Here is an 18,852-nt window from a genome sequence, read left to right as displayed (position 1 = left end):
AAGTGTCTGGACTTCAAAATAAAAGCCCAGTGCATTGACTTATAGCCAAGAAAAAAAAAAAAACTTGTTTCCCCCTTGTAAATGTTGTGTTTTGAGCAGGTTTTGAGCATGTGCATACATTTTCGCAGCTGTTTGCCGCTGATACGTGTGTGTGTTTGTTTATAAATATATATATATATATATATATATATATATTATGATCTGCTGCAGTAAGGCCACCGCTGGGGGCTGGGTGCATGATAGACCATACTCCTACTCCCGACTCATTCTGACCCTGAGATCTCCAACCCCGGGCATATTTGGCAGGTGACAGACCCTTTATGGTTCTTTACTACTCTTTTCAGCCACATGAGATCCAGTCCCAGACCTCGGTTACAGTCAGGGAACTAGTGGAATCACCTCCGCTGTGCGTAATAGTCGCGCGTAATGACAGCTCCTCGCCGGATGAATCTACAGTTTTCCCACTATGTCGGCCCATTTCAAAACTCATTCCGGCGCCAGCATACAATTTATATTTGATTGATTGATATTGATTGATATTTGACCAGTAGTATTTGTACTCTTACTCAAGTAGCCTACTGGGGTCGAGTACTCTGTCCATCTCTGATAAAACATCAAAGATTGAACAGGTAAAACGGCGACCCCCAAGGGTATGCTCGCAGTGCGACACCTGCTGGTAATTCTTTGTAAATGCACAGCATGGATTGAGAATAAAAGTTGTTATTGGATCCCCGGGGTGTGGAGAGAGGATTTACACATAATGTTCAGTAAACATCACACTGGAAAGAAATCTGTCACTGATGTAATCTTAACAATGATAATATAAATTGTATGCTGGCGCCGGAATGAGTTTTGAAATGGGCCGACATAGTGGGAAAACTGTGTAGATTCATCCGGCGAGGAGCTGTCATTACGCGCGACTATTACGCACAGCGGAGGTGATTCCACTAGTTCCCTGACTGTAACCGAGGTCTGGGACTGGATCTCATGTGGCTGAAAAGAGTAGTAAAGAACCATAAAGGGTCTGCCACCTGCCAAATATGCCCGGGGTTGGAGATCTCAGGGTCAGAATGAGTCGGGAGTAGGAGTATGGTCTAATGCACCCAGCCCCCAGCGGTGGCCTTACTGCAGCAGATCGTAATATATATTTATAAACAAACACACACACGTATCAGCGGCAAACAGCTGCGAAAATGTATGCATATGCTCAAAACCTACTCAAAACACAACATTTACAAGGGGGAAACAAGTTTTTTTTTTTTTTTTCTTGGCTATAAGTCAATGCACTGGGCTTTTATTTTGAAGTCCAGACACTTCCGGTCTGTCATCAGCGTTAATATTATTATCAAAAACGAAAAGAGAGATTTTGTAACAATCAAAATTAAAAATTGGCCGTTATTTGATTTTGGTCTCCTCGTTTTTTGGTTTTAAAACCAAAAACCAAAAAACGAAAAAACCAGCCTGAATTTTTGTTTTTTTGTTTTTTGTTTGAAACGGAAAACCAATGGCCGCGAAGTACACGGACCGTTTTCACTGAGGTGAGCGGCACTTGAGTTTTTACAATGTTGTTTGTCTGCATAGAGACTGAACAGGTTTCTCAGGTAGCTATCAGCTGTTTCGGATGAACCTACAATGTGCCCAAATGTGTCAGTCCGCTACTTATGGATGTGGCAACATAAGCCATCCCCAATAGGCGGCGCGCGAGAGCAAAACATCTGGCCTGCGACGACCCACTGGCACTGACGCACCTATTTATAGTATGAAGCTAAGTGAGCAATATGATAGATAAGGTGATGCTGACACTGCTCTACGTTATTTCGATCTCATTCTCACCCCACACTGTCGACCTTCGCTTGAGTAAAGAGTGCGTAAACACAGCAGCTGATCCGCCGGAGTGAAATATCAAAGTCAGATAATTAATAACATGGCCCACATAAAAAAGGTGGCAAAGTAACTGGACCGATGAGTTTATTTTTATTTTACCGGATCATGCATTAGCTGAGAGTGACAAAGTGACACCTGACGCTCTCTCTCTCTCTCTCTCTCTGTTAACGTGTGTGTGACTCACAGTCTCTCACTCGGCTCTTCTTGAGGTGAAGGGATGTAGCTACAGATGCTGACAGCTTTATTTGTGGACATTTTGCAGATGGGTTTAAGAATCTGCACTAATGGTATTGATGCCATGCATACAGTAGATATGTTAAATAGGAAGAAAGGTTACTCATGTTCTGCTGTGTGTCTCTTGTTATAGAGTTATTAATTTATTTTTGCCACTGTGAATATCAGTATGTTCCACATACAACTAATGGTCCCTTCTAATTGTCTTCCTTTATGTTTGACCCTTTGAGACCCCCAATACTTCTAGAATGTACAGCTTGCCTTCATCAGTTTTATCAACAATGATATACAGTAACGATAGCAGCAGCAGCAGCAGCAGCAACATTTTCTGTACAAAAATCAACTTTTACTGACAGGATGGAAAAACAACCTGGATGTTTTGGCCCTCTGTTTGGCACACCGGCACAATATTTTCCTTTATCAAGAGAGGATACAATATCATTTGTAACAGAGGTAATGGCAGTAATGGTGATCAGCCGGATTGGTGTGGATTTAAGACCTGGTTGTTAAAAATAATAAATACAGGTCTTACCAATAATACAAATTAAGTTTCCATTCAAACCTACTCCTAAAACTATAGGGATTATGGCAATGGGCCAATTTGCCAGAATTGTTGAACTATCCCTTTAAGGAACACCTGTAAGGCTGCACTTTATTGTCTCTCTCTGCCCCGCAGTCTTGGTTTGCTATTACAGGTGACTGTATTACACTTTAAGTGCACCTACAGTATGCAGCCTTGAAAACACCATCGGAGGATGATATGATGATGTTATTTCTAATATTATCCCTATCTATTTTTATGTTTTTGTTTTTCCTTCCAGGTTGTGAAGTTGTGACCTCAGACCATGGCCTACACTCTGGGCTCGACCACCGATGGATAGACTCTCAGTGTTGGGACGCAGCATCGTGTCACTTCGGTGGAAATGTCCGTCACAGCGACGAGCCTGCTGGACCGAGACGTGGCCTCCAAGTCGGACCCCTTCTGTGTCCTCTTCCATGAAGTGGACGGAAACTGGGTGGAGGAAACAATGGTATCATCCCTCCATTGTTTCCTCCACCACCCAGGTTAGAAAAAGGAGGAAAGAAGAAAGGAAAAAGTGTCTTCTGTCTTTATAAAACAGACCAAAAATGGAGAGAAACCAGTAAAGGATGAAAACGGCAGATGGAGGAGAAAAGGCCAAACACAGGCAGACATAGAGCTGTTGATATCAGACTGAGTAAAACCAGTTTCTGGTGTTTCTCGATGTGTTGACTTCAGCGAGGCGGAGTTAAGAGGATGAAAGGGAGGCAGAAAGAAAGAAAAAGGAGGCTTAAGGGAGGAGGCCCAGTGAGATGACTGCTGGACTGGTCCAACATTAGTCTAGACCTGAGGATGGTCCATAATGGAAAAAAAAAGTGGTTGATTAACATATTGTAACTACTGTAAAAAATAAATAATGTGTAGGCTTAATTAATATAGTAGCCTACTTGATGTACAATGCACAATATTAAAATATTTATTAAACTGTGTTCATAACTTACAAGGCAATTGTGAATGTGTTGTAAATGATGATTTAGTGACACTTAACTAATGATTAATAATGTGTAGTTAACATGAGCGTTAATGAAAAAAGCCATGGGGTCTGACAGATAGAAAAATGAAAGCAGAAGTAAGCGATCCGGTTGTTTTGGCTAACTTCTTGTCAGCCGATGGAGTTAGCAGTCCCCGCCCTCGTCATGGATCTATTGGTCCTCGTCCCTACGTCACCACATTCACGCGCATCCAGGCGCGTAGGCAGGAGTGGGCCTGGCTGGGCCAGTGCCGCCCACACGAATCACTGGCCCGCCCGTCCACGTTTCATAAGAAGAAAAAATTAATTGATTAAATTAAATTAACTGCAGTTAATCGATCGTTTTCAATGGGAGTTGTTCTGTGAAATATAAACAAACAAGGCCGACAGACATGTAGCGGATCTCTGTTTAAAACGTTGGTGCAGCGCACTGAGCACACAAGGGAGAGAGGAGGTGAAAAGAGACAATGTTACCTGTTGTAGTGTATAATACTGGACTCAGCCATGTAGCACGGTCGCTAAAACACCGAGACCAGTGAGTAACGAGTCAAAAAGCTGCAGACACTGATAACTGATCACTGCCTGAAGAGTTTGAATAGCCTCTAACTTCATGAACGCAGCTCAAACAGACCCGGTGTTTCAGCATGGTGACGCTTTGATAAATACAGCGGATCTGCGCTGGTTTACAGTATCCTCTCGTAGCCGGTCGCTACCGGAGCTTAATTTAAAAAAAAGAAGAAAAAAAGCGCTCCTCGCGGTGGAGCGGAGTTTCCTCTACTACAGCTGATCAGCTGACATGTGGTCAAGACGTAGCTACAGTCACAGGTGCATTTCATTTTCATAGGACTTCAACACTTTTAACACTGTAAAGCACTTTGTGTTGCATTTTTATATGTATGAAAGGTGCTATACAAATAAATAAAGTTTGAAGTAAAATTCAACCTCAGAGCTGTCTGTCCTCAGACTGTCCTGACCTGTCCCTGAACATCACACAGGGACAACATGGAGCTGCCTGTGTGATTAGTTACTGAGTTTTATTGTTTACATAGGTAGCCTACAGTTAAATACAGTTTATCATCATAGTGGCAGGAAAGATCATTTCATCTGTATGTACTATCAAATATTGTGTCAATAGCAAGTTACAAAAAAAAAGAGAAAAAAGTTGTGCAATAAAATGGTTAACAGTGATGCGCGCTATATGGAATGCACTACTGTCATTCTGAGAAAAGATGGCCCATCCAATTTTGTACTGGCCCACCCAAAATCAAAATTCTGCCTACGCCACTGCGCGCATCCCTTGGCTGCACACACAGCCCTTCATGCTGTTCTCTCTCCTCATTGGATAGCCTAAATGTTGTAGGATACAAGAAAAGTTTTCTCCTCGGCTTACAGCAGAGCAGAGTGACTGACAGACCCGTGTTTCGGACCAAACACTCTATGTAAATGATTCCTGTCGGAAGATATAACTATTTAAGACTTATATTAACACAAACATTCTGCTTACTTCTGCTTTAATAAAGCAAATGTGTCCCAACAAAGAGCAATGGGACAGGACGTGCTGCCCGTGGACTGGAGGGGAGGGTGACCCCAGCCTTTGTTAAAAAGAAGTGGGAGAGTCCCGATACTAGATAAATCGTATGATAAATACATGAATAACCTATGTAGGCTATAAAATATTTACAAAAAAAGTAAATTAAATATGAATATAGGCTACCATTTATATTTTTATTTTTAAAACAACTGTTTCATTTTTTCAGGAGACTTTTATTTCCTAACGCCCATAGGCTATTTCCTGATACTTTTATTTTCCTAACGTCTTTGCTTCAAGCTGCAATATGCAAATGAGGGGGTGGGGATATCTGACCCAGAGCATAGATATATCAGAGTGGCGACAGCTTGTGATGTCGCCGCCATGCGCGGTCACATGGTTCATGTAGTTCCAAACGAGGCTGCCGCTGTCATGTTCTTCTATGGGACAGACAGCACTGAGCTTGCTTTTGGACGGTAAATATTAAAAAATAAACCGTACAAACAACTGTTACTGAATTACTGTATAGTTTTCAAACAAAAGGCAAAATCTTCTTGCTTCAAGGTTTTTGAGGTTTTCAAGAGGAGTAAAGCAATATTAAGCGGGAATATATATATTTAAGCATCAAAGATGTTAAATCAAACCCACACAGTTTGAAACAACGTTCAAAACACACACAGCCAGTATCACAACTAAACATAAAGCCCGCTAGCTTAATGTATAAATAAACGTATAATGCAAAACCTCATAGACGGGCTAACAGAAATTAGCATCGATATCGCCATTTCGCGGCAATCGAGCCACAGCAGTAAAGATGCCAAAACCTGGCTTTAGCGCCGTTAATATTTTTTTCATGCAAGAAAGTCACCGTTTAATCCAGAGTCTGTGGTCAGTTCATAATGTTTGTTGGGAACTTGCACCGATGTTTGTTCTGGGAGAAGTGCAGAGTCTGTGTGAGCCCCGACCGGGGACCAGGGGCAGCGGCTGTTACAGCAGCAGCCGCTCTGCTGAGCTGATCTGCCGGGGCTGACCGTCCGTCCTCCCGTCGGAGAAAACGAGCCAAGTACGTATCCGCACGCTTTTAGAGGTTTACTGCTGGCTGGTTAAATTCTTTTTAGGAGATTAATGTTGGTCTCATTGATGAAATTTAACAACTGTGGCAGTGGCATTAGTTTGTTTGAAGTGAGCAGGGCTGCTTCTGGGCTACGGACTGAAATCACCACAGTTACATAAATAAATAAATGTTTTTCAATGAACCGATCAGTCTTATAATTTTTATTTTGTTAAGTCAACATGGTTACTGTACTTGGGAAAGATTATTACCACTTTATGACTTAAAATTGGTCGGTATTTCATCAACGTAGCTCAGTAGTTTCTTGCTGTGCAGTCATAGAAACAGACGTGGTCCAGCGCCACGGGAGGAATGTTTGGAACTATTGAGGGCTCCATAACCCGGAAGTCGGCCCGCCATTTTTTTTTTTTACAACGGAGTCCTATGGGAGTGTCGCCACTCTGTTTTATCTATCGCTCTGATCTGACCCTTTCAGAAACAACCATAGACTGTAAAGGAAACAACAGCACAGGAACCACGAAACTGAAAACACTTGGAACAAAGGGACAATGAAAGGAAGTTAGCTTAGCTTATCTTTCAAGACAGGCAGCTAGCCGCCTCGACGCTACGACCGGCTACGACACGCCAGCCACCTCCCCGGACCACCGAAGCGGGCCCTGCCAGCCAGGATTCAGGATGTTCCTCAAGACCTGAAGTACCGGTATCGTGCCAGAAGTTCATTGCTGCCAAACCAGCCAGTATGCCATGTTTATATCCAGTCCCTGGTATTGTAGCCTAGCTACATAGAGGTGTTGCCCTCAGCAGAGCTAGCCCCACATGTTGAAGAAAGTATTTTACCCTGTAATGAAACGTAATCATCAGAATGTAATGAGAAAACCTCATTTGACATCTTTATGAACATGATCTGACCTGTTTAGTTCTGGTTGGTCCAGGTAGCTCTGAACCTTTTTTTTTTTTTTTTTTGGCTTAGACTGCTGGGGGACACATCTGGTTATGTCCTGTCCTCTCCTCTCCTCTCCTCTCCACACATCTCAGCACATTTTGAACTGTCATTATCATTTTCTGTTGCACTTTGTAGTTGGGCTTTGGTGTCTCGCACTCTGTCTGTGTTTCCACAGATCCACCGGAGCTCCATCTATCTGCACCGACTGCCGCCTGCCTTGCCTTGCCCGGCCATGCCCTGCCATGCCTGGCCTTGCCTGTGTCCACTCGTGATACATAATGATTGAACTGATTGAATAAGTTTTGAGAAAAAAAAAGTAGGCTATTTTGAACAGACAGTCATACGGACAAACATACAGCCAAAAAACCAACAAGAAGCTGGAACAGATTACGTATTCACCTGGGTCAGTGACAGCGTGAGTCCTTCCCTTTCATTCTCTTGAATTTAGCAAATAGGACTGTGAGTCACTGACTTATTGTTTTACAAATGAGTAACTTGGACCTATCCTGCATCTGCTAAGTGAAAGTAACACACTGATTCAGCTGCATTTAGGGCTGTAAATAAGTGACAATAACAGTGCACACACAGAAGAGGCTGAGTGTCCCTTTACTCATTTTTCAAGTGGTAAAAAGTACTAGTTGATGTCAAATCTTATGAATTTTACTCTGCTGAGTGATATAAAGTCATTTTGGGGCAACATATCACTCTATGTTCAATACCAGAGGCATGAATCCGTTTTTGGCAGGCGAAATAGCCCAATTTTTATGTTGTAGATTGTAGATTTTTATGTCCCTTAACTCATTTTTCAAGTGGTAAAGTTGTTTTTTTTTTTTGCAAGAGTGTGGTCCAGTGTTCATATAAAAGAAAAGAAAGTCATACAAATCCATAAGGCTGTTGTAGACAATGTCCCAGTGGTCTTCAATACGTCTACTACTACTGTACTTCACACATTTGAAGTATGCAATGCAGATCTGACTCCAGATATCATATTTATTTATTATTTAACCCAAATTTCATAGTTACTCTTTCTCATATTCAAATCTTTCTCATTCAAATCAACACACACAGCAATTTAACATGAAAAACAGTTTTATTTGGAATATTTCACTTCATATTATATGAATAGAAACAGCCAATCAGCTAGGGTGCTTTCTAGGGTGCTTATTCAGCTGCCTCTTTTCCCTGAAAAAAAAAAAAAAAAAGACAATGGATGAATGTTTGCAGTACATATTTGCATAATTAATTTCACACTCTGAGTACATGTTGTGGTTCATTTGCAGCATTATTCATGGAATTTGTTTTCAAAAAGAGTGTCATAAATTTGATATTTGGAGTATGGGCTTTGATAGATATTCTATATATGAATTCCATTAAGCTTATGTCTTTACCTTGCCAGAGTCACGGCTCTTGGCTCTGAGCTTGTTGACCTGGGACTCAGCAATGTCAGCACGCTCCTCAGCCTCCTCCAGCTCATGCTGGACCTTCCTGCACTTGGACAGATGAACATTGGCCTGCTCCTCCTGGAATACAATATATTGTAAAATGTTTAAATTTTCAAAAGGGCCAGCATAAAGTATATACTGTGCATTGAAATACGACATGCTATGAAATTCCTGTGTTTTGAATGCATGTTTTGCCCTTACCGATTCCTCAGCCTGCCTCTTGTAGGCCTTCACCTTGAGCTGCAGCTTGTCGACCAGATCCTGCAGCCTGGCAACGTTTTTCTTGTCCTCCTCAGTCTGTAATATGAAATATTAATATTTAAATGTTATAATGCGAAGTAAACTGATATTTGATGGATTTATATTGTATATATTAAATGTGATCAGAGCATTACCTGATAGGTGAGCTCCTTCACCCTCCTCTCATACTTGCGGACACCCTTAACAGCATCTGCTCCACGTCTCTGCTCAGCCTCAACCTCTGTCTCCAGCTCACGCACCTTCAGAAAACAGGAAGATATATGCAATATTAAAAATGTATTTTGTATATATTTTTACTTCTACCAATCTGGCAAAACATTAACATGACTGTTGTACCCTAGACTCGAGTTTCTGGAGCTGCTTCTTGCCACCCTTCATGGCCAGGTTCTCAGCCTCATCCAGACGGTGCTGCAGGTCCTTGACAGCAACCTCCAGGTTCTTCTTCATCCTCTCCAGGTGAGCGCTAGTATCCTGCTCCTTCTTCAGCTCCTCAGCCATCATGGCAGCCTAGAGAATATATAAATAGGATTAGAAATCTCATAAAAACACATTTTGACTGGAGTAATACTATGACCAAATGAAATTTAAACCTACATCGGTGATGGCTTTCTTTGCCTTCTCCTCTGCATTCCTTGCTTCCTGAACGCAGTCATCAACTTCACTCTGGACCTGAACCAGGTCAGACTCAAGCTTCTTCTTGGTGTTTATAAGGCTGGTGTTCTAAGAGATTTAAAGAGAAATGTCACTTAAGTGATAACATGCCTCATTTTTGCATCATTAAACCTTTTTTGTTTTTTAAATTGTTGAAATGATCTTCACCTGAGAGTGCAGAAGTCCAACACGCTCACTGGCGTCCACCAGCTCCTGTTCAGCGACCTTGCGGCCTCTCTCTGTCTGTTCCAGAGCAGCTCTAAGTTCCTCAATTTCAGACACCATAAGACCATTTCTGCGGTCCACCATGGCAGCCTGTTCCTTGAGGTCTTCCTGGGCTCTGACAGCATCATCAAGGTGCAGTTGGGCATCCTAGTTCAAAAGTATATTCAAATATTCAGATTAACACCACTGACATCTTTTGTGGGACCACTCACTATACTGTAGTTTGTGCAGCAGCACTATGACAACAATACCTTGAGCTGTGCCTGCACATTCCTCAGCTGCTTCTGGGACTCAGAAGCCTGGCGATTGGCATGGCTCAGCTGAATCTCCATCTCATTCAGATCTCCCTCCATCTTCTTCTTGATTCTCAGGGCGTCGTTCCTGCTCCTGACCTCAGAATCCAGAGTACCCTGCATGGAGTCAATCACCCTCTGGCTGTTCCTCTTGATCTGCTCCATCTCCTCATCTTTTTCTGCCAGCTTCCTGTCCACCTCACCCTTAATCTGGTTGAGCTCCAGCTGGACACGCAGGATCTTAGACTCTTCGTGTTCCAGAGTTCCCTATTGACATCAAAGAATAAAATGTTCATCCTTATCCTGAGATCTTTCACAGTATGTTGATTTTTATCTCCTCAGATAATTTTTTTTCTTTTTTACCTCAGCCTCCTCAAGAGCTGTCTGGATCTCAGACTTCTCTGTCTCCACCTGCTTCTTGGCCTTCTCCAGCTCATGGATGCTCTTGCCAGTCTCACCCATCTGTTCAGTCAGATCTGAGATCTCCTCTGCAGAGATAGATGTGTGGTTAGTAATCAGTAAGCCTCAAAATTTAAACCTAGTTTCCAATGCAATGAGGCAGGAACTCACGCTGCAGGTTCTTGTTTTCACGCTTCATGGTCTCCAGGTGATCCAGAGCTTCCTCATATGAGTTCTTCATCTTGAACAGTTCAGTGCTGAGAGAACGAGCTTCCTTCTGAGCTCCTTCAAGCTCGGCCTGACCCTCCTCATACTTTTGCTTCCACTCTGCCAACACCTGAGTGACAAAATTAATATGGTTTCATTAGTTATGTACTAATGTGAAAAGAAACAAATTTATTTGACTTGGCCACACAAGATTAACATTAGTACCTTGTCAAAGTTCCTCTGCTTCTTGTCCAGGTTAGCAGCCAGTCCATTAGCCCTCTCAACATCAATCATGAGGTCCTCCACCTCACTCTGGAGCCTCTGTTTGGTTTTCTCCAGAGAGGCACACTTGGAATTCACAGCCTCGATCTGCTCCTCAGCGTCCTGAAGGCGCTGAGCCAGCTTTTTCCTATTTTAAAAAATGTTACATTTTCTTGTCAGTCCTTAAAAACTTTAAATTTACTAGAGCCATTTACATAATATTTAGATAGTTACATATATTGTTAGATGTTATTTTTAACAGCCACTATGTTAAGACCACTGACCATTACTGCAGTGTCAAGTGTTACTTATTATTTTAGAAAATGCAACAAAATTACTTTGTTAAAAATACTTATTGATACCAATATCTGTCATTTTATTGTTTGAGCAGTACTCACTTGGCCTCCTCAAGCTCCTCAGTGCGCTGGATAGCATCAGTTTCGTACTTAGTTCTCCACTGAGCCACCTCACTGTTGGCCTTGGACATTCCACGCTGCAGCTCAGCCTTGGCCTCCTGCTCCTCCTCAAACTGTTCCCTCAGCAGGTCACAGTCATGGCGAGCTGATTGCACTCCATGAGCAAGAGCATTCTTGGCCTAGTGAAAGAAATGTATGCTTGAATGCACCAAATGCCCAAATGCCATTTAAAACCAGGGCACATGTTTAGTTTCCTTACCTTAACCTCCTCTTCAATCTGTCTCTTCAGCTCCTCAATCTGCTGAGTGAAGGCCTGTTTGCCTCTGGTCAGCTGGGAGACAAGAGCCTCCTTCTCCTCAATTTGACGGCCGAACTCACCTAGTTTAATAATTATCATCAAACATTAGTATGGCTTCATTCTACACTGAAGATTACTGTAGGTAAACAGTGTGTTGAACAAACCATTTTCTGTCTGGAGACGTGCTCTCTGTGCACTCAGGTCATTGTTTTGGCGGACATTTTCATCATTCTTGGTCTTCAGTTCACTAAGTTGGTCCTCAAGAGTACGGCACATCTTTTCAAGATTTCCCTTGAGTCGAGAAAGAATAGAAACAGTTTTATTCATGAATCCCTCAGTTATTACACTATCTAATTATCAAATTGCGATTTAATATATCATTTACCTTTGCTTTGGCCACAGCCTCCATGTTGCTGGAGAGATCATCAATCTCCATCTTGTATTCACTCTTTTCCTTCTCAAGCTTCTGCTTGACACGCTGGAGGTTGTCGATCTGCTCTCCCAGCTCAGCGACACTGTCAGCCTGCTTCTTACGAAGAGCAGAAGCAGTAGCTTCATGCTGCAGAGTGGACTCCTCCAGGTCACGACGCAGCTTCTGGAACTCAGCCTCACGCTTCTTGTTCATCTCAATCTGAGCAGCAGTGGCACCACCGGCCTCCTCCAGCCTCTCACTGATCTCCTCAAGTTCCCTGGAGAGGTCAGCCCTCTGCTTCTCAACCTTGGCACGAGCAGCGCGCTCAGCCTCAATCTCTTCCTCCAGTTCCTCAATACGGGCCTGTTTAATGTAAATATGTTGTCTTTCAGTGAACAGTGAACATTAAAATAAAACATATCAAAGGTATGCACCAATGCATTCTATCAGTGTCATTACCTGAAGCTCCTTGATCTTCTTCTGGAGCTGAGCACCCAGTGACTGCTCATCCTCGATCTTGCTGAGGAGCTGGCTGATTTCAAAGTCCTTCCTGTGTAAGTAAGAAAGTGCAGTGTATGAGTATATGCAACCTACTGAGTGTGTCAACAAACATGATAGTTATTTTTAAATTGAGAAGAAAATTAAATCTCTTACTTTTTGATCTTCTCATCAGACTGCTGTTTGTCATTCTCAAGATCCATGATGGATTCCTGGGCCAGTTTCAGGTCACCCTCGAGCTTTCTCTTAGCTCTCTCAAGGTCCATACGCAGTTTCTTCTCTTGCTCCAGGGAACCCTCAAGCTGCAAGTTTATATGAAATAATAATTAATATGTTCATGAAAGGTCTTGTTTTGCCAAGTCATAGACTTTAAAAACTTACATCATCAACTTGCTGTTCAAGCTTGGTCTTGGCCTTGGTCAGAGTGTTGACTTTGTCTTCCTCAGCCTGCAGGTCGTCAAGAGTCTGCTGATGAGCCTCCTGGAGGGCTTTCTTCTCCTTAGTCAGCTTAGCAATGCTCTCATCCTGAGAGGCCATCTCCTCTGTCAGGTTCTTCACCTATGGTTGCAAGAAAGATTTTGTTATTCAGCAGTTAATTGTGCTGATTTCCCTTTATCTATAAGATATTCATGTTGACAAACCTTGTTCTCAGTGGCATGTTTCTCCTTTTCCACCTTGGCCAAGGTAAGCTCCAGGTCATCAATATCCTTCTTCAGCTCAGAGCATTCATCCTCCAGCTTCCTCTTCTTAGCAGTAAGCTCAGCATTGATTTCCTCTTCATCTTCCAGTCTCTCAGTTGTCTCTTTGAGTTTGGCCTCCAACTGAATCTTGCTTTTGATGAGTCCCTCACATCTCTCCTCAGCATCTGACAGATTCTCTCCTTCCTAGATCATGTTGCATGAATGTATTCTGTTAGCACATCAAAATCTTGTTTCAGAAACATCAGAAATCACAGCTATCTTTTCACATGTACTTACAGATGCCACTTGGAGCTGCAGATCATTCTTCTCCTGCACAAGAGACACCATCTTCTCTTCCAGTTCCTTCTTCTTGGCCAGGGCAGCAGCCAGGTCGCTGGTCATCTTCTCATAGTTTTCCTTCATATTAGCCAGCTCCTTCTCAGTTTCAGCACTCTTCAGCAGAGGCTTGATCTTGTAGTAAACCTTCATCCATGGCCAGTGCTTGACATTCATGAAGGAGCGGATGTTGTACTGGATGGTGAAAATGCTTTCCCTGTAGAACAGACGTTTGTGTTATAGGGAAATCATCATTATTCCTACTATGACTTTGTCATGTGTGTGTGATAAGTAGTTTTTTCCAACATGCCTTCTTTCCATCATCTTCACAAACTCCCTTCTCATGAGGTATCCACGGCAGAGAGCCTGAGTCATGGTGACCAGAGCTGCCAGTTTTTCATCTCTCATCTCCTCAAGGGTACCCAGCAGACCAGCCTTGAAGAACACCTGAATAAACAGACAATTTACATTTTATGAATGGCCTAATTAAGGCTGCTCTGCATCTATGACACTTGTCCTATGCACATGGTCCGCTGTTGCACTAAATTAATTTCAATTAAGTAGATTGTTCATTTAGATGTATTTCTAATGTAAAAATCTATCCTCATTGGTAAATATTCTGAATGATAACAGATCATGCATGGTGCCTACCTTGGTGTGTCCAAATCTGTACTCATCGTGATTAACATCAATTGATCCAAGCAGCTTCTCAGACGCCTTCTTGTTGTCAATGAACTGGCCCTCAGGGATGACACTGGCATTCAATACCTTGTATCTGTTATGAGAGATTTAATGGTCAGTTTGTGCATTTTCTTTACCTTGTCCTAAACAAAACAAAATTATTAAACTATATTTAATAAACTATATATTGATACCTCTGCTTGAAGTCACCATAGAGGATTCTGCTGGGGAAACCTTTCCTGCAGATTCTGATACCCTCCAGCACACCGTTACACCTGAGCTGGTGGATGACCAGGAAGTTCTCCATCAGACCTGTGGAACAGAGATTTGGCCGTTAATATGGTGAATACATTGTTATTGTTTGGAAGTCTTGCAACACCATCCCCAAACAAAACAAACACACCCAGACAAAAAGGAGATTGTGTTTTTGTACCTGGAGTCTTGGACTCATTGGGAATCAGACAACGCACAAAGTGAGGATGGGTGCTCCTCAAGTTAGTCATCAGCTTGCCCAAGTTCTCCTATAGGTGGAAAATAGCAATTGTCATGAAGTCTAGCACTTACATTTATTTTTAAAGTTAAATGTGATGTTATTTTTCAGTGTATAATGCCAACCTTACCCTGAACTGTGAAGACACAGTCTGCATAGAGCCACCCTTCTTCTTGCCTCCCTTCTTGCCACCGGTCTCTGTGTTTTGATTAACAGCACATGAATGCATATCTAGTCTTTTAAAAAATGATAAAGAATTCTAATGCACTGAATGAATACCATACCCTCAACAACAGGTGGATACAGGGATGCCAACAGTTTAACAGGGGACTTCTGGTACAGCTGCACGACAGAGTCGTTCAGTGGGTCCTTGTTCTTGTCCAGCCAGCCAGAGATATTGTAGTCCACAGTACCAGCATAATGCACCAGGGAGAAGTGGGCCTCAACCTTGCCCTTGGCTGGCTTTGGCTTCTCAAAAGCTTTGGTTTTGCCAAGATGCTGGTCATACAGCTTATTCTTAAAGGATGTGTCAGTGGCCTTGGGGAACATGCACTCCTCTTCAAGGATGGAGAAGATGCCCATGGGCTTGAAGAAAGCAGAAGGAGGTTTACCACAAACTGATGCTGTTGTTAAATATTCAGAGGAAACTTTTTAAATATATCACAGAAATTAAACTGTACCTTCTCAATCAGCTCAATGCAGGCAGCCAAGTCCATACCAAAGTCAATGAACTCCCAGATAATACCCTCCTTCTTGTATTCCTCTTGCTCCAGGACGAACATGTGATGGTTGAAGAACTGTTGCAGTTTCTCATTGGTGAAGTTGATACACAGCTGCTCCATGCTGTTGTACTGTTAGAGGAGAAATAGTCAGCCTAATCCTTTACATGCCAAAAGAAGGATAAGTATTGTAGGCTGAAATAGTGAATGAAGCTTACATCAAAGATTTCAAAGCCAGCGATATCCAGCACACCAATGAAGAAATTCCTTTGCTGCTTGGTGTCCAGCATCTGGTTGATACGGATGACCATCCACAAGAACATCCTCTCATAGATAGACTTGGCCAGGGCAGTCACTGAGTTATTCACCTAAATAACAACATAAAAATGACTTACTGCCTAATAATAGTAATACTGCTCAAGTCAAAGCATTTCGCATTTCATGTATAAAACTCATTTAAAATATGGCTAAACTGCATTGCATTTCTTGATCTTTCATGGACTTGATGTTATACTGATTCCCTTGAATCAGTATAACAGTATGTTTGTTTTGATAGGAAAATTATACTTCATATTTACCTGAGGCACAGTCTGTCCCTTGGTGACAAACTCATTTCCGACCTTCACTCTGGGATAGCACAGAGCCTTCAGCATGTCAGCAGAGTTCAGACCCAACAGGTAAGCAATCTTGTCAGCCTCTGAAAACAGTTCAGTGATTTACAGTTAACACTTATGTCACACTGACTGCTAATAATAGAAACAAATGACAGACAAGAATATCTGTTGTTACAACCACATTTTTCATGAATGATCATAAATCCTCACCCTCTGTGCCATCGGGCTCAGCCTGCTCCTCACGCTGCTTCTGCTTGAACTTCATGTTACCATGGTGGAGCACAGCACCAGTCAATTTGTAGATGCCCATCTTCTCCTCACCAGTGAAGCCCAGGATATCAATGGCATTCTGTGTTCACAAAAAGTGTCATCAGAATATGTAATCACTTCACAAAACACATTCAGAAAGCCATTTTTATAATTAACATACAAATTATTGTAAAGATTTTAACAATGAAAATCACTAACATCAGTGGCATCCAGCTCCTCTTTGTCATCAATACTGGCCACAGTGATCTGACCCTGACTGCACATGGGGAAGTCGTAGGGGTTTGTTGTGATGAGTGACATTTCTGCAGGTGAAAAAAAGGGGTAAGTTTCAATAGAGTGTTTTTCAATGAAATCTCTAAGAATATTTAACTTTGTGCAGCAGCTTAATCTGCTTACCAATCAGCTCAGGCTTGTGGTTGGTCATCATCTGGTAGAAGATGTGGTAGCCTCTCTCATCAGGGAGCTGGAATGACACTCTAGACTTCTCCAGCAGATCTGCAAATGTGGGTCTTAAATCACAAACTGGAAAATTCTCAACTCCAATCATTTGTATTCAATTTAGGATTGTTACTTACATGTCTCAATATCAGCACTAGCCAGTTTGCCGGTTGTGCCGAAATGGATTCTGATGAATTTACCCTGTTTGGAACAAAGCAGTTGTTAAAATATCCCGATACTGGTAATGTGTAAGAGGAATTTTCTCTTGATGACATCTCTCCATACTTACGAAACGAGAAGAGTTGTCATTCCTCACAGTTTTGGCATTACCATAGGCCTCCAGCAGAGGATTGGCTGCAATAATCTGATCCTCCAGTGAGCCCTATTATCCAAGTGACAAAATCATATCAAAATATGTTTTTTCTTGTGGAGATACTATATGCACTGAATACACATTCAGAGTCATTGTGACATACCTTCATTTGGCTCTCCTTCTTCTTTTCACCACCACTAACTGAGATTGTGGCAAAGTACTGGATGACACGCTTGGTGTTGACAGTCTTTCCAGCACCAGATTCTCCACTAGGTATAGACAAAGACTTGTAAGAGTTTGATCAAGCTATCTGATTATCTTGGAAAAACGTCAACAAAAATGAAACTTACGTGATCAAGACAGACTGGTTCTCCCTGTCTGTTAAGTCACAAAATAAAGGGATTAACCACTTATTTCTACAACATAAACCTCATACTAACACATTTTATACTGTTGAGGACGTACCAGTAAGCATGTTCTGGTAAGCATTGTCAGAGACAGAGAAGATGTGGGGTGGAGCCTCCATACGCTTCTTGCCTCTGTAGGCATTCACAACTTCAGCATCGTACACTGGGAGCCACTTGTAGGGGTTCACGGTGGCACAGAACAAACCAGAGTAGGTCTGAAAGTGATCATAAAGTTAAAACAGTTAACCCTAGGTTTCCTACAAGTATAATCATTTTCAATATTGTGTGTATCATCTGGCAGATTGTCTTACGTAGATCATCCATGCTGCATAACGCTCTTTGAGGTTATACAGGACAGATGCTTCATTGAGATAGGTCATCATGGCCATATCCTCAATTTTGTCGTACTTGGGAGGGTTCATTTGAGAGACGTCATCCTCTTTAACTGTCTTCTCCTGCAACAGGAAATTGGTTACAATGAGAGCTGATCACATTTAACTCATATATGACTCTGAATTTATGATACAAACCTCCTGAGTGTCCAGGACTTTGACGGTGACTTTGCCACCATCTTTCTTGAGGATTGTTCCCTTCAGGTACAGCTCTTTGACATCAGCCACATAGCAGGCAGCCTTGGCATCAAAGGGTTTGCTTTGAGCCTCAATTCTCTCCTTCTCTGGCTTACGAAGGTAAATGGCAGCTTTGCCATAAATGGCCATCTCTGCGTCCGTACTCATGGTGGCGGCTTATGTCTGTGAGGTAAAATGAAATGAGAGTAATTTTAGGACACCTTTTTGAGGTTACATCAGCTCATGAATCTGAACAGCCAAAAATAACTTAATTCAATCAAATGTTTCATATAAAATGCATTACATTCAAACTATATTCATACCTGACCTCTCTCTGTCAAAATGTTGTTATGTTCCACAATCCTAAAAACATAGTATTATTTTCAGACACAGAGATACGTTTAAAGAGAATATTTGTTCCAAAATATATCCAACACATTCATATTTTAAAGACATATTAAAATGAAAACATTGATATTCTCCAGAACAGAGAGGATGATCTTACCAGTAGCAGGCTCTGTCAGGGGTCTCCACACACTGCTCTGCGCTCTTAGTATCCTTTTATAAGGTCAAGATTGTGCACGCGGCAGAAGTTATAACGGGACACATACAAAATGTGGTGTGGTTTACAGAATATGGCAGCGTGCTTTTATTGGCAGTTTAATCACCCCTCGTAATTCTCCTCTCCATATTTCTACTGACCCGTGTGGCTTGAAGCAAACTGAGAGGCTTTCAGGAGGCTCTTTTTAGTTTTTGCCTCT

The 18,852-nt window shown here is 42.0% G+C and overlaps 1 protein-coding gene across 1 annotated transcript; it reads right to left on the bottom strand.

Annotated features, from left to right (window-relative positions):
• Positions 1–8,335: 8,335 nt before the first annotated feature.
• LOC146986181 (myosin heavy chain, fast skeletal muscle-like) lies at positions 8,336–18,296 on the bottom strand. The gene is made up of 39 exons (XM_085779881.1): positions 18,053–18,296; positions 17,834–17,977; positions 17,581–17,737; positions 17,466–17,493; positions 17,279–17,384; positions 17,092–17,184; positions 16,940–17,003; positions 16,761–16,859; positions 16,563–16,666; positions 16,305–16,443; positions 16,059–16,177; positions 15,699–15,848; positions 15,442–15,612; positions 15,046–15,346; positions 14,892–14,959; positions 14,705–14,792; positions 14,466–14,583; positions 14,242–14,365; positions 13,901–14,037; positions 13,552–13,807; positions 13,216–13,458; positions 12,956–13,132; positions 12,731–12,876; positions 12,536–12,626; positions 12,050–12,439; positions 11,829–11,955; positions 11,626–11,744; positions 11,349–11,545; positions 10,915–11,098; positions 10,654–10,819; positions 10,447–10,571; positions 10,042–10,350; positions 9,734–9,937; positions 9,509–9,634; positions 9,251–9,421; positions 9,049–9,153; positions 8,855–8,950; positions 8,600–8,731; positions 8,336–8,393 (listed from the first exon to the last, which is right to left on the bottom strand). Exons 1-39 carry the CDS (start codon positions 18,257–18,259, stop codon positions 8,373–8,375), a joined length of 5,802 nt encoding a protein of 1,933 aa, XP_085636007.1. The 5' UTR covers positions 18,260–18,296; the 3' UTR covers positions 8,336–8,372.
• Positions 18,297–18,852: the final 556 nt, after the last annotated feature.

Source organism: Trachurus japonicus, chromosome 6 (assembly GCF_045865225.1).
Source record: "Trachurus japonicus isolate A0001 chromosome 6, Traja_1.0".
Taxonomy (NCBI): domain Eukaryota; kingdom Metazoa; phylum Chordata; class Actinopteri; order Carangiformes; family Carangidae; genus Trachurus; species Trachurus japonicus.
Note: the sequence above shows the minus strand (reverse complement) of the source record. Positions and strands in the feature narration are given on the sequence as shown.

What these genes read in the sequence shown, in the direction of transcription:
- LOC146986181 (XM_085779881.1), bottom strand. Translation starts at nt 18,259, where the DNA reads ATGAGTACGGACGCAGAGATGGCCATTTATGGCAAAGCTGCCATTTAC. An exon ending in TGAAGGAGCTCACCTATCAG is followed by an intron (nt 8,951 to 9,048) that starts GTAATGCTCTGA and finishes TTCATATTACAG; the next exon opens with ACTGAGGAGGACAAGAAAAA. An exon ending in AGAGCCGTGACTCTGGCAAG is followed by an intron (nt 8,394 to 8,599) that starts GTAAAGACATAA and finishes TTTTTTTTTCAG; the next exon opens with GGAAAAGAGGCAGCTGAATA.